This window comes from Chelonoidis abingdonii, chromosome 4 (assembly GCF_003597395.2).
Source record: "Chelonoidis abingdonii isolate Lonesome George chromosome 4, CheloAbing_2.0, whole genome shotgun sequence".
Classification (NCBI taxonomy): domain Eukaryota; kingdom Metazoa; phylum Chordata; order Testudines; family Testudinidae; genus Chelonoidis; species Chelonoidis abingdonii.
The window spans coordinates 90945747-90959061 of record NC_133772.1 but is presented as its reverse complement, the minus strand read 5'-3'; the positions used below and the strand labels follow the sequence as shown (position 1 = coordinate 90959061).

General features: G+C 42.6%; 2 protein-coding genes across 6 annotated transcripts in view; one reads left to right on the top strand and one right to left on the bottom strand.

Annotated features, from left to right (window-relative positions):
• EXD1 (exonuclease 3'-5' domain containing 1) overlaps positions 1-8334 on the bottom strand; it is a 47023-nt gene extending 38689 nt beyond the window's left edge. The window contains exons 1-4 of one of the 3 annotated variants that reach the window (XM_032769037.2): positions 8161-8334; positions 6961-7274; positions 5853-5921; positions 3535-3592 (exon numbers count right to left, since the gene is read on the bottom strand). In XM_032769037.2, coding sequence (XP_032624928.1) covers positions 3535-3592; positions 5853-5921; positions 6961-7093 — 260 coding nt within the window. In that variant the 5' untranslated portion in view covers positions 7094-7274; positions 8161-8334. Of the gene's footprint in view, positions 1-3534; positions 3593-5852; positions 5922-6960; positions 7275-8160 lie in introns of those variants that run through there. The other 2 variants (XM_032769039.2, XM_032769040.2) reach the window with 2 other exon arrangements.
• A 76-nt stretch (positions 8335-8410) lies between these two features.
• Positions 8411-13315, top strand: part of CHP1 (calcineurin like EF-hand protein 1) — a 255811-nt gene continuing 250906 nt past the window's right edge. Inside the window, exon 1 of one of the 3 annotated variants that reach the window (XM_032769041.2) lies at positions 8411-8642. In XM_032769041.2, the coding sequence (XP_032624932.1) occupies positions 8576-8642 (67 nt within the window). In that variant the 5' untranslated portion in view covers positions 8411-8575. The remainder of the gene's footprint in view (positions 8643-13315) is intronic. The other 2 variants (XR_012655805.1, XM_032769042.2) reach the window with 2 other exon arrangements.

The window sequence follows — 13315 nt, the reverse complement described above, 5'->3', positions numbered from 1 at the left end:
ACCATTTATTCCTACCCTTTGTTTCCTATCTTTTAACAAGTTACCGATCCAATCTTCCTTCTTATCCCGTGACAGCTTACTTTGCTTAGGAGCCTATGGTGAGGGACCTTGTCAAAGGCTTTCTGAAAATCTAAGTACACTATATCCACTGGATCCCCCTTGTCCATATGCTTGTTGACTCCCTCAAAGAATTCTATTAGATTGGTGAGACATGATTTCTCTTTACAAAAAACTCTTGCCCCAACAAATTATGTTTATCTATGTTTCTGACAATTTTGTTCTTTACTATAGTTTCAACCAGGTTGCCTGGCCTGTAATTGCCGGGATCACCTCTGGAGACCTTTTTAAAAATTGGTGTCACATTAGCTATCGTCCAGTCATTTTATACAGAAGCCGATTTAAATGATAGGTTACAAACTACAGTTAAAAGAACAGGAGTACTTGTGGCACCTTAGAGACTAACAAATTTATTTGAGCATAAGCTTTTGTGGGCTACAGCCCAATTCTTTGGATGCATGGAATGGAACATATATTGAGGAGATATATATACACATACAGAGAGCATGAAAAGGTGGGAGTTGTCTTACCAACTCTGAGATGCCAATTAAGTAAGAAAAAAAACTTCTGAAGTGATAATCAAGATAGCCCCGTACAGACAGTTTGATAAGAAGTGTGAGAATACTTACAAGGGGAGACAGAGTCAATGTTTGTAGTGGCTCAGCCATTCCCAGTCCCTATTCAAACCTAAGGTGACTCTATCTAGCAGGGCCGGCTCTAGCCATTTCGCCGCCCCAAGCACGGCGGTACGCCACGGGGGGCACTGTGCTGCTCGCTGGTCCCACGGCTCCGGTGGACCTCCCGCAGGCGTGCCTACGGCTGCTCCACCGGAGCCGTGGGACCAGCGGACCTTCCGCAGGCAGGCCTGCGGGAGGTCCACTGGAGCCGCCTGCCGCCCTCCCAGCAAGCGGAAGAGCGCCCCCCGTGGCGTGCCACCCCAAGAGCGTGCGCTTGGCGCGCTGGGGCCTGGAGCCAGCCCTGCTATCTAGTTTGCATATCAATTCCAGCTCAGCAGTTTCTCGTTGGAGTCTGTTTTTGAAGCTTTTCTGTTGCAAAATTGCCACCTGCAGGTCTGTCACTGAAACTACAGTTAGTAGTTCTGCAATTTCACATTTGGGTTCCTTCAGAATTCTTGGGTGAATACCATCTGGTCCTAGTGACTTTTTACCGTTTAGTTTATTAATTTGTTCCAAATCTCCTCTAATGACCTCAATCTGCAACAGTTCCTCAGATCTGTCACCTAAAAAGAATGGCTCAGGTTTTGGAATCTCCCTCACATCCTCAGCCGTGAAGACTGATGCAAAGAACTCATTTAGTTTCCCCGCAGTGGCCTTATCGTCCTTGAGAGCTCCTTTAGCATCTTGATCATCCAGTGGCCCCGTTGATTGTTTAGCAGGCTTCCTGCTTCTGATGTACTTAAATTTTTTTTCCTATTACTTTTTGAGTGTTTGGCTAACTGTACTTCAAATTTTATTTTGGCCTTCCTAATTGTATTTTTCACTGCATTTGTCAGAGTTTATGCTCCTTTCTATTTTCCTCACTAGGATTTAACTCGCACTTTTTAAGGGATGCCTTTTTGTCTCTCTCTGCTTCTTTTATTTTGTTGTATAGCCACAGTGGCACTTTTTTCATTCGCTTACTGTGTTTTTTCATTTAAGTTGCACGTGTATTATGGTGTCTTTAAAAAGTTTCCATGCAGCTTGCAGGGATGTCACTTTTGGCACCACACCTTTTAATTTCTGTTTAACTAACTTTTTTATTTTTGTGTAGTCTCCCTTTCTGAAATTAAATGCTACAGTGTTGGGCTGCTGTGGTGTTTTCCTCACCACAGGGATGTTAAATTTTATTATATTATGGTCACTGTTACCAAACAGTCCAGCTATATTCACCTCTTGGATCAGATCCTGTGCTGCAATTAGGACTAAATCAAGAATTGCCTCTCCTCTTGTGGGTTCCAAGACTAGCTGCTCCAAGAAACAGTCATTTAAGGTGTCAGGAAACTTTATGTCTGCATCCCGTCCTGAGGTGACATGTACCCAGTCAATATGGGGATAGTTGAGTTTTTTTATTTTTATAGCCTCTCTAATCTCCCTGAGCATTTCACGGTCACTATCACCATCACGGTAGTTGTCAGTAATATATCCCTACTGCTATATTTTTATTATTAAAGCATGGAATTACTATCCATAGAGGCTATGATAGTTTGGTTCATTTAAGATTTGTACATCATTAGTTTCTACGCTTTCTTTCACATAGAGTGCCACTCCCCCACCAGCATGACCTGCTCTATCCTTCCAATATATTTTGTACTCTGGTATTACTATGTCCAATTGATTATTCTCATTCCACCAAGTTGATGTGATGCCTATTATATCAATATCCTCATTTAATACAAAGCACTTTAGTTCACCCATCTTATTATTTAGACTTCTGGCATTTGTATAAAAGCACTTTAAAAACTTGCCACTTTTTAGCTGTCTGCTATTACATGATGTAATTGAATGGGATTCTTTTTCATTTGACTGTTTCTCATCAGATCTTACCCGTATTTTCAATACTGAAGCACCTGGCTTAGGATTGACCTACACAGTTTTATGGACGATTTAACTATCTTGGTTAGGAGTATGCTTTTATACCAAAACACTTACATCAGTACAATCTATAGTGTTTATAAGCTATATCGCTATAAGCGCTCTTACACGATCATAACTGCATCCACACTAGGGAGTTATACCTCTTGAACAATATCTGTTTCTACACCAGTATAATTAAAGCAGTACAAGTGAGAAGACAAGCCCCTAAAGACATAAAGGGTCATTTATCAAAAAGCTTCTATTTAAAGGATTGATGAATAAATTTTGTTAAATGACTAAATTAGACTTTTTGTATATGTAAAAGACTGCTGCTAAACAGGGTGGTATTTGCCTTGCAAACTCCAGTTTAAGGGAGCGGTTAGCAAAAGCCGGTCAATCCCCATTTCCCTTATGAGGGAAATTAAATAGTTTCAAATATGACCTTGGGAAATACTTGAAAACCAAGTAACCTAACACAATTTGTGTTGGAGACGCAACTTTGAGTAGAAATGAAAGAGTTTTAAGTACAAATCCACACCCGTGCCAGCTTCCAGATGTCACATTCACCTACATTGGATAAGATTTGAAATGTAGCTTCCCCTGTACAACTGTTTGGCCATGGACGAAGGGGTTTTTGTGAGAAATATTCCCTGGAAACCACAAGTTCATTATAAAACAAACCAAACAAATTATTCATTGGTGGAGGAAGGAGGAACATCTTAGAAGAGTCTTTTCAGTAATCGAAGCACCCCAGCCATCTCCTTACCCACTCCCTCTCAGAACAGTTCAACACAATCTTGGTGTCACTTAACCTTACATTCATAAGATTTTCCATCCATTTGTTGGCTATTCTAATAGGTACATTCTCTTTCCAGTCATGAAAGAAAAGTCCCTTCCAACATACCTGATGGGAGTTGCAGCTCCCCTTGCTGCATCTTGTTCCAGTTCCTCCAGCAGTTCCACTGTAATAAAAAACAACAACTTCTGTTACAGCTGTAACGTCAGCAACTCTGACTCAGAGCTACATTTAATCCCCAAGAAGTTGAAGATGAGCCAGAACTAGTACTGAACAGTGTGGAACACAGTCATGGCAGGGCACAGTGAGAAAAGGGGCATTCATTGTAAAAAGTAATCACAGATCAGATATCACAGGCAATGGTATGCGGTAGAAATATTTTACACTAGTGGCATTTAAGCTGAACCAACAGCATCTCTACTGAAACCTATATGGCCCTGCATAAGGCCAATATAGCACCACCACAGTTTACAGATTAAATTTTGTTGTAAATGTGATAAACCAAAGGAGGAGGCAAGGATGTACAGTACATAGATCACTCAGAGCTGCCTTCCATCTCCTTGCCCCCAATGCAAAACTGAGAGTGTCAGCAGTACACAGATAGGCCAGTCTACACTAGGGACATTTCTAAAAAATTTACAATGGCTATCCCCAATAAAGCTTTAAAAAGGCCTCAGAGTAGCATACTGCACATGAGCTATTTATCTGTGGGAGTGGCTTCAAAATAAAGTTATCTAGACAGTTTGTTTCATCAGAAAAATTCTTCTGTCTGAGAATGGAGTGCTCTGACTCCTCTGTCTTTTTGGATCTGGGGAAGAAGACGAGCAGAGGCAATAGTGATCACCCCAACACAGCCTTTCCACAAGGTGTTCACTTAGTTCATTAATTCATGGAAACAAGATATAAACACAAGGCTAATAAATCTCAAAATGTACTTTGATCATTTAATTTGCCTAGTTTTAATTAATTCAGATAGTACTTCAGAGCATATTAATCAGTATAATGTGCCAGAGTATACTAACCAATGTAACGTAGCATACTTTATAAAAATACTTAAGGGGAGACCATCAACTTGAAATATTGTCATTTAAAAAAAAAAAAAAAAAAGGCGTTAAAGTAGTTTAAATTAAAGAATCTGATCCATGGTTTGAAGTAATGGCCATCTTTACATTGACTGTAACGGGCTCTGAATCAGCCCCATATAGCACTTTATATGTTCAAGAACTTTATAAACATTAACTAAACCTAACAACCCCCTTTGAGATTGATGATCAAGTACTACTATCCCCATCTTACAATTTTGCAGTTTTGGATACTACTTCCCTGCTGATTTTATCGTTGCATAATCAAATGTTTCTATTTTTTTTAAGTGTTCTTCTCACCTATATCGCTATGTGACAGGCCCAAAACAAACAAATGGGGAAACTGACTCATTCTATAAGGAAAAGAGCAAAATTGATTACATGCTAAGTGCTGTTATATGCACGAAGCAAATAAGCTGTGTGGGAGCAGAGAAAGAGGAACAGGAAATATTTTTCCCCTGACCTCTCAGCTATAGTAATCTTAGGTTTTATCTATTATTTTAAGTACATTTTCAGACAGAAGAATGATTTTTAAGTTGACTGTGTCCCTTTAAATCATAGTAATAGGAGACCTCTTTATAACATCTACTATTAAATCTTTGAAAGACAGGAAAACATCAGCTATTTTGTATGCGTTTTACAGAATGCACAGTTTAATGAAATATTGGAGAGAGAGTTCTCATGTACTGTTCAAATTATTATGTCTTAATAAGTCCCTTTAAAATGTTTTCAATTTTTATTTACTTAACACTTGAATTATAAAGTTTTATTATAGTCAGTTTCATTTGTTATAATCAGTTTCATTTTTAACACAATTCTATTGTGTTTGGCTTAAACGCTCCAGAGGAAAGTGAAAATCTAAACAAGAGACTTCTCACTGAATCTTTTTCAATTTTGTTTTTTTCACCTACAAAAGTTTTGCAGACAAAAGAGCTAGTGTAGACAAAGCCTAAGATACTTACATGGCCCTCCCCGATTACTGTAACATCTGAGCACATCACAATGTTTAATGCATCTCATTCTCACAACATCCCTTTGAGGAAAGGTGGTACTATTATCCCCATTTTACAGATGGGGAAACTGAGGCACAGATAGGTTAGTGACTTGCTCATCACAGCAAGGACTTGAAGTCAGATTGCCCAAGTCCTAGACTAGGGCCCTTACCACTAGGGCATCTTTCCTTACTTAGGAGTTACTTAGCTGAAACTCTCGACGACTAAAATGGGACTTTTATCCAAATAAGAAGGCCTGAATAGGGCCCATCATTAGAAAAGAAAAACAAAAGTGCTAAACATGTGATAGTACCCGTGAACCTCACCCCTGCAGAACAAAGAAAGTTCTCACCATTCACAATTTCATAAGCAAAAAACATCTTCACACCTGCCATGCTTCTGCCTGTTTCCAAGTTCTTCACTGAAATAATTAAAAGATAGGTAGATAAATAATCAGAAACATTGAGCTCTGCAATAAAAGTAAAGGTAAGAACTGATTACACACCAAATAAGGCCAGAGAACTGTCCTTGCTAATGACAACTGGCAAAAGCACTAAATCAACAATTTCAAATGACTGTATTGAGTAAAACTGATACAAAAAAACAATGAGAGTGTTGTATGCAAATGTCTGGTGGACATAACAAGGCAAATTCTTGACTCAATTATTCTTTTGCAATCCCAAAGCTGAGAGCACAGTTGGGCCAATTTCCTTTGTAATGTTACATTAGGTAAGAGTGTTCACTCTTCTGCTGCTTGTTTTTCATTGCATGAGTACAACAATGCCCCTCTGAAATCAATGGAAGGTTAGTCTGTGCCTGGTACAATCAGCAGTAGGTGCAGTCTGCATGAAAGACTGAGCAGCCTAGTTCTATTTAGTTTCTGAATGGCTGAAGAGTAATTATTCTGGAATTATCAGTGAAAGTCAGCTATTGAGTAGTTTGAGTGGCACAGATTTCAGTTACACATAACTATTGCTGAGCAAGGCATAACTACATCAGAACCCTCTCCTGTTCCTATTCTCCTGAAATGAAGACTACCTGCAGATTTATCTTGTTCAAGATAAATCATGAAGGTAGATTATGCCTCTGTTTCACTTAAAATCTCAGATATCTTTTAAAATAAACAGCCTCTCAGATTTGTTCACTACATTCAGAATTTGGGCAGAAAAGACCAGAGAATGGAATGGAACAAACACTCAGTTCAGTCCTGGCACATCAAAAATTATATAACTATTACATGAATCTATTCTTCCTCATGTGGGAAACAATGTTCTCTTTCCAATATGGGATATGAAGTTCCAACCCACACACCCTTCCAACATATGATATAGCATGCCAGTGAGCCCCTACCCTATCCAGTCTAGAATATGTAAATACATCTTCATAAACTCCTCCCTCCCTCCCCAGCATTTGAAGAACTATATTAATTTAGGTGACCAAGTACATAACAAGAGTTAAACCTCTGCTCAGAATGATACTTCTGCTGGAATCCACATGCTGCAATATTCCCTGGAAGACACCACATTTCAAGGTGATTTTCACTGCTTTTCCCAGAATCTCATTGAGGAATTGGTAATCGCTGCTTGGATCCATGCTGGTATATCCCCAAATAGTCTGGTTCTCAGCAGAGTAGGAAATGAAAAGGGGAACTCTGTCAAAATATTTGTTTTTCTTAGGACCTCTGCAGGATAATCCAAGAAGAAAAATGAAAAGATAGAGCCAGAATCATTTTAATGCTCTCCAGCTGTGACACTCAGCATCCAGTAAAATAAAGCTGCAGATTGAGGAAAAAAGCACCTCAGCATATAATAATTCATATATCTATACACATACAGGCACCACATTTGTCAACCAACTGCATACATGGGGCAATGGTAGTAAAATAAATTACATTTAGCTCTAAAAACCAGCATTGTACGCTTCCCTGTCAAATGGAGCATAAATGTCAAAATCTGAAGACCCTTTGCACACTACAGGATTGAAATTATTAAAGTATAACAATCCCAGAAATTTTGCTGAACAGATCATGAGTTTCTTTCCTAAATGGGAACTGTTAACAACTAAGATTAAGCAGACTCATTCACTAAAAAGTAAATACAGTGCACTGTTAGGTGCAGAGAAGCAGTTATACAGGGACCAACCAGCTCGGCACAGGTTCCCAACCTTTACCAACACCTCTAATGGTTTGCCAGATCAAATCCTCCTCTCTGCCAACCAGTGCTCCCTCCCTATTGTGCAGCGCACTAACTCGCCCCACGCTGGAGCTGCTTTTGTGACCTCAGCGCCGCCCTTGGGAGTGACCTCGAGTCGCAGCTCACGCAGTTGGAGTGAGAGCGCGAGTGGGGAGCCCCTCAGCCCGGACGCGGGTGCAGCGCAGTCGGGAAGGCACTGGGGCCCGCAAGGCAGGGGGAGCCCAGAGACAGCCCTGGGGATAAACAGGTCACTGCATGGGGCAAGGAATCACACCAGGGGCCCGGACCCCACAGGAGCAGCTCCCAAGTTCCCTCCCCACTGCCAAGTCCTCCACGCCCGCACGAAGCGACTCGCTACTATATAGCGCGGGCAGCGCGGCGGGCACCTCAAAACATACAAACTCCCTGCTCCTAGCTCGGCACAAGAGCCGTGTTGGGGACTATCACTCCCAGGCTACAACGTGGCACCTGGCGGTGAGTAATCAGTGCTATGCGCCAGGCTGAATGCTGGGAGTAGTAGTTTCCACGGGCCGCGCCTTTAGGGCCGGCCTCTCGTGATGACGTTGAACAGCCCTAAGTGTGACCGTTGCGGGAGAGAAGACAGAGGCCGCTCCGCGCAGGCGCTGATGAGCTCTTCTCTGCGAGAGGTGAGGAGTTGCGGGGCGGGGTTACGGCGTGGGGCCGGAGGGGCGCTCCACCCCCCACGGCCAAGCTTGATAAGAGGAAGCGCCGGGTTCCCTCTACTCCGCTTCCAGGCGTTCAGTCGCGTCAGTGTCGGGCCGCAGCGTCCGGGACCCGCTGATTGGCCGAGCCCGCCGTTGCCTTTCCCCCCATTCTCTGTGTGGTCCGCAGCTGTCCCTGCCCCGCTCCCCTGCGGCCGGAGATGGGCTCGCGAGCATCCTCGCTGCTGCGGGACGAGGAGATCGAGGAGATCAAGAAGGAGACGGGCTGTGAGTAGCGGGCTGCCGGCCGGGGCTTTGCGGGCTTGGGCTGAGCGAGCCGGGACGGGCGCGGGCGGCCGCTCTCTGCCCCACCGCTGGGGCTGGCGGGCGGGCGACGCGGCTGGCGGAACTGCAGGAGGCGGCGCTGGCGAAGACTCGAGCTGGTGGTCACCTGAGCCCAGGCCTGGGGGTCGGGACCATTGAGATCCCGAGCGCCGCTTCCATGCTGCGATCGCAGTGCGGGGCAGAGGCTTGTTCCTAGTGGCAGTGCAGAGATTGCCTCACCGTCTCTGGCTCTCCCTGGCTCGGCACAGCAGCTTCTGGGTGCCGGGGAAGACCCAGTCAGTCCCTCGCTCCGGCATACAGCTAGCCCCTTGTCTTCCCTTGGCTGAGCCGCCCGGGGCTCGATCCCTTCCCGCTCCGGCCAAGCGGGGACCGCTGGCTCGCCTGTGGACAGGTGCTCTGTGCATGACCAGGCCCCTTCCCGCCCTGGTCATTCTCTCCGTCCCGGGAACAAGTCTCTCGTGGGGAAGAGGGATGTGATTCACTAGCCCATATGAACCCGTCAAGATGGGGGATGCGATCCCAGCAAAAGGGGCCGACCGTCGCTATAGGATTATGGGGTTTTGCTGTAGGGGATCAGAGGTCTTTACACCCCCCGACCTGCACCCCACTGCCCCCATTATTTGGTGCTCGTAAACGAGGAACACGCAGGGTGGAAGCACTGCAGCACTTCTTGTCAAAATCAGTTACCTGTGTTGAGAAGCCTCCTTTTGTCTGCAAAGGTCCTACCTGCCTCATAGGTAAAACTGTGCTAGTACCAGCCATTGTTTAACTTCTAGTGCTAGCAGAGTTCCTAACCTGATAGGCCTAAACCACCAAGACAGATTCTCTGCTATGGCAGAGATGTGCATAGCATAATAGAAAGCAGAGACTGTCAGGGAGTTGGGTACAAATCTCTGATTCTCTGCTGTAGCTCAGGTAACATGTAAGTGCTGAATAGGGACTGCACCAACCTAAGGCAGGTGTCCCCAGTGGCCTATTGCTGTTGAGCAAATATCAAGAATACAACACTCACCGTCCCCTGCAACAGTGCAGTAGGGTGGAAGGGAGGAAGCACAGGAGCTGTTACTGTGGACATTAGAAGATGCCGATAGCTTTTGCTTTGGCATTGCCTGAGATGCGAAGGGAGAAGACCACAGTCAGTCTACTTCTGTATTTGCCAAAATATAAATTGATAGGGTACTTTCTGGTAGTCATTGGAGAGCTGTCTTATTGCATGTTTCTGGTTTTCATTGTTTCCAGCTACTAAACTTATTTAAAAAGGCTAAAAATACCATAAATGGCTTCCTAGTATTACTTTGCCATTGAAGTAATTGCATTAGGGATGTTACGATTGCAAATAAGAGGGAGGTTGAAAGCACCATGTATGCGAGAGAGATGATCCATGAGACTTGAGGATGTGGTCAACAACAGAAAAGTTTGCAAATCCTTGTACTATAAATGCAGATGGACCATTTTAAGAATTGTTGTAGTAAAACTACTCTGTATAGCCTACCGCATCCTTTAGTTGTTGAACCATTGCCTTTCCATAAATACAGAATCTGGGCAAAATACGAGTGGTGTCACTGATAGTCCGTGGATTAGTAAATGAAACTGTCTTGGTAAAATTGGGTGTTTTGTGGACTAGACATGATGGTTGCAACTCTGAGAACTTCAGTCATTCACTGCAGCCACCTTCCCTAGAATTAAGAAATCACTTTTTTTTTTTTTTTTTGACTTCCAGGATTTCATTTGTCTTTTTCAAGGTATTGTCTTGCTGCTTCAGCCCCTGCAGAGAACTAAGATCTTTCCAAATTAAACGGTTCCCTACCTCTTGTGTTTTGCCTCTATGAGAATATTGTCTCTCTTCCAGCATCTTCCAGAAATATGTAGGTGGTGGAAATGCATCTTCCTGACACAAGTAGTGTGACAGGTTGGATCACAGAAATCCCCTTGGGGCTGCCAACTGGTTTGCCAAGACTACTACTGCCCCTGCTTTCCTTGCCAGCTTTGGACTCCAGCACCCTGTCTTGTTGAGCCAGACGTGCCTGTCTGCTCCAACACAGACCCAATGTGATATTGTCCTTAAGTGTTTCTTGATTGGGCACTTAATTTGCACATTCCTTTCTCAAGAAGCTGACCAAAAGGTTTACTAAGGCTACTTAGAAATAAAGCAAGTACACAGCCAATATTCATAACTTCAAATACAATGACACATGCATATGAGTAGAATGAATAGATTCGATAGATCATAACCTTTACAGAGATGTTACATGGCATATGTAGCATAAATCATATTCCAGTTATGTCATATTCATAAACATTTCCATAAAGCCTTATGGGGTACACTGTCAAAAGTAGACTGAGCACATAGACAGTTTCCATTCTTGTTGGATTCATCAACTGCCGTTTATCTTTACTACCAGCTTATCATACAGCCCCCTGCACAATGTCAGCTGGAATTTGCTCTGCCCAGCGGATCATTGCATGTGTATTCACACATCTCTTACTAAAAAGAGCAAAACTTAAAAGCAAGCAAATGTTTAACTTAAACTGTCAGCCTCTAGATATTCCAAATGTTAGCTGGTCCCAGTACCACTAGCAAATATTTGGGAATGATTCTCTAACAGGCCCCTGGGACTTAGTGCATTATACTGTTGTTAATATTTCAGCTAATATTGGAGAATCATTAGTAAGCAATGGGCCTGGTTTATAAACATTTAGAATGTGTAGAGACTGGCTTTAAGTGACAGAACCGGTGCTAAGAGAGTTCCTGTCCTGATTACCCTTAAATGCTTCATTTTAATCTTTTTTAATGTGAGACTTATATTTGTGGTTTGCAACTTAAATTTCGGATTGTGTTTTGTGGTCTAAGTTAAAATGTTAATGTCTATTTTTAGGATTTAATTTTTGTTTAAGGATTTATAAAACAAAACTCTGCTGTCAGTGAAATTAATTTACATTGATTCATGTCTATATGGACTGTCACAGGCTATTACATTTTTTTAGTAATCTTTCATTTTTCTGGTCTTCTAATTATAGACTAGGAGCTTGATTCTGCTCTACCTTCTGTAGTTTGCACACTGGATGGAAAATTCCACTATTTGGTTAGCACCTTACTCTTGCTTTCCACCTGTGTAAATGTCTAGACAAATAAAGGGCAGTTAAAAAGCAATCATAAAGTACCTGGAACAAACTTTGGTGGAAAAACACTGTTAGTATTGCTGTGAATATGGGTCATTCTCAAGGTTCTGTAACATCTACCAACTCCTAAAAGCTTGGTGCTGCTGATACTTCTCTGCTAAATAGTTCTTAAAGTGAACCCAGCTAAAGCAGAACAGCATGTTGTGACTGAATGTCCAATGGTAACGCTGTTAATCACTCTGAGGACTGTATACTCGTCTGTCTCCATTTTACTAAACTGTATTTTCTCCAAAAAAAGAACAGGAGTACTTGTGGCACCTTAGAGACTAACAAATGTATTTGAGCATTAGCTTTCATGGGCAATAGCCCACTTCATCAGATGTACAGACTGGAACATACAGCAAGAAGATGTATAAATATACAGAGAACATGAAAAGGTGGAAGTAGCCATACTAACTGTAAGGGGCCAATCAATTGAGATGATCTATCAGCAGCAGAAAAAAACTTTTGAAGTGATAATCGAGATGACCCATAGAAGGTGTGAAGATACTTAACATGGGGAAATAGATTCAATTAGTGTAATGACCCAGCCATTCCCAGTCTCTGTTCAAACCAAAGTTAATTGTATTTAATTTGCATATTAATTCAAGTTCAGCAGTCTCTCTTGGAGTCTGTTTTTGAAGTTTAGTTGTAAAATTGCCACCTTCAGGTGTTAGAGAGGTTTGAAGTATCTCAACACTGGTTTTTGAATGTATGATTCCTGATGTCAGATTTTGTCCATTTATTCTTTTGTGTAGAGAACTGTCCGGTTTGCGGCCAATGTACATGGCAGAGGGGCATGCTCGACAAGCATTGCTGACACATGATGGCATATCATGTTGGTAGATGTGCAGGTGAATGAGCCCCTGATGGTGTGGCTGATGTGATTAGGTCCTGTGATGGTGTCACTTGAATAGATATGTGGACAGAGCTGGCATCAGGCTTTGTTGCAAGGATAGGTTCCTGGGTTAGTGTTTGTTGTATGGTGCGTGGCTGCTGGTGAGTATTTGCTTCAGGTTGGGGGGCTGTCTGTAAGCGAGGACTGGTCTGTCTCCCAAGGTCTGTGAGAGTGATATTATCAGGGATACTGTTCCTCATGGCTTGTAGTCCATCTTTGTATGGAATGTTGGTGTACATTCCACACAAAGTACACTATGGAGCTTCTACATCCATAGTGGCCAGGATGGTGTCTTTTGGAAGATCACTGATGGATTGTACTTTCCTCAGGAAGCTAGTGGTGTCTCGAAGATAGCTGTGAGTGCTGGTTTGAATCTATTTCCCCATGTTAAGTATCCTTACACCTTCTATGGGTCGTCCTGATTATCACTTCAAAAGTTTTTTTTATAGCTCATCTCAATTGATTGGCCTCTTATAGTTGGTATGGCTACTTCCACCTTTTTATGTTCTCTGTATGTATAAATATCTTCTTGCTGTATGTTCCAGTCTGTGCATCTGAT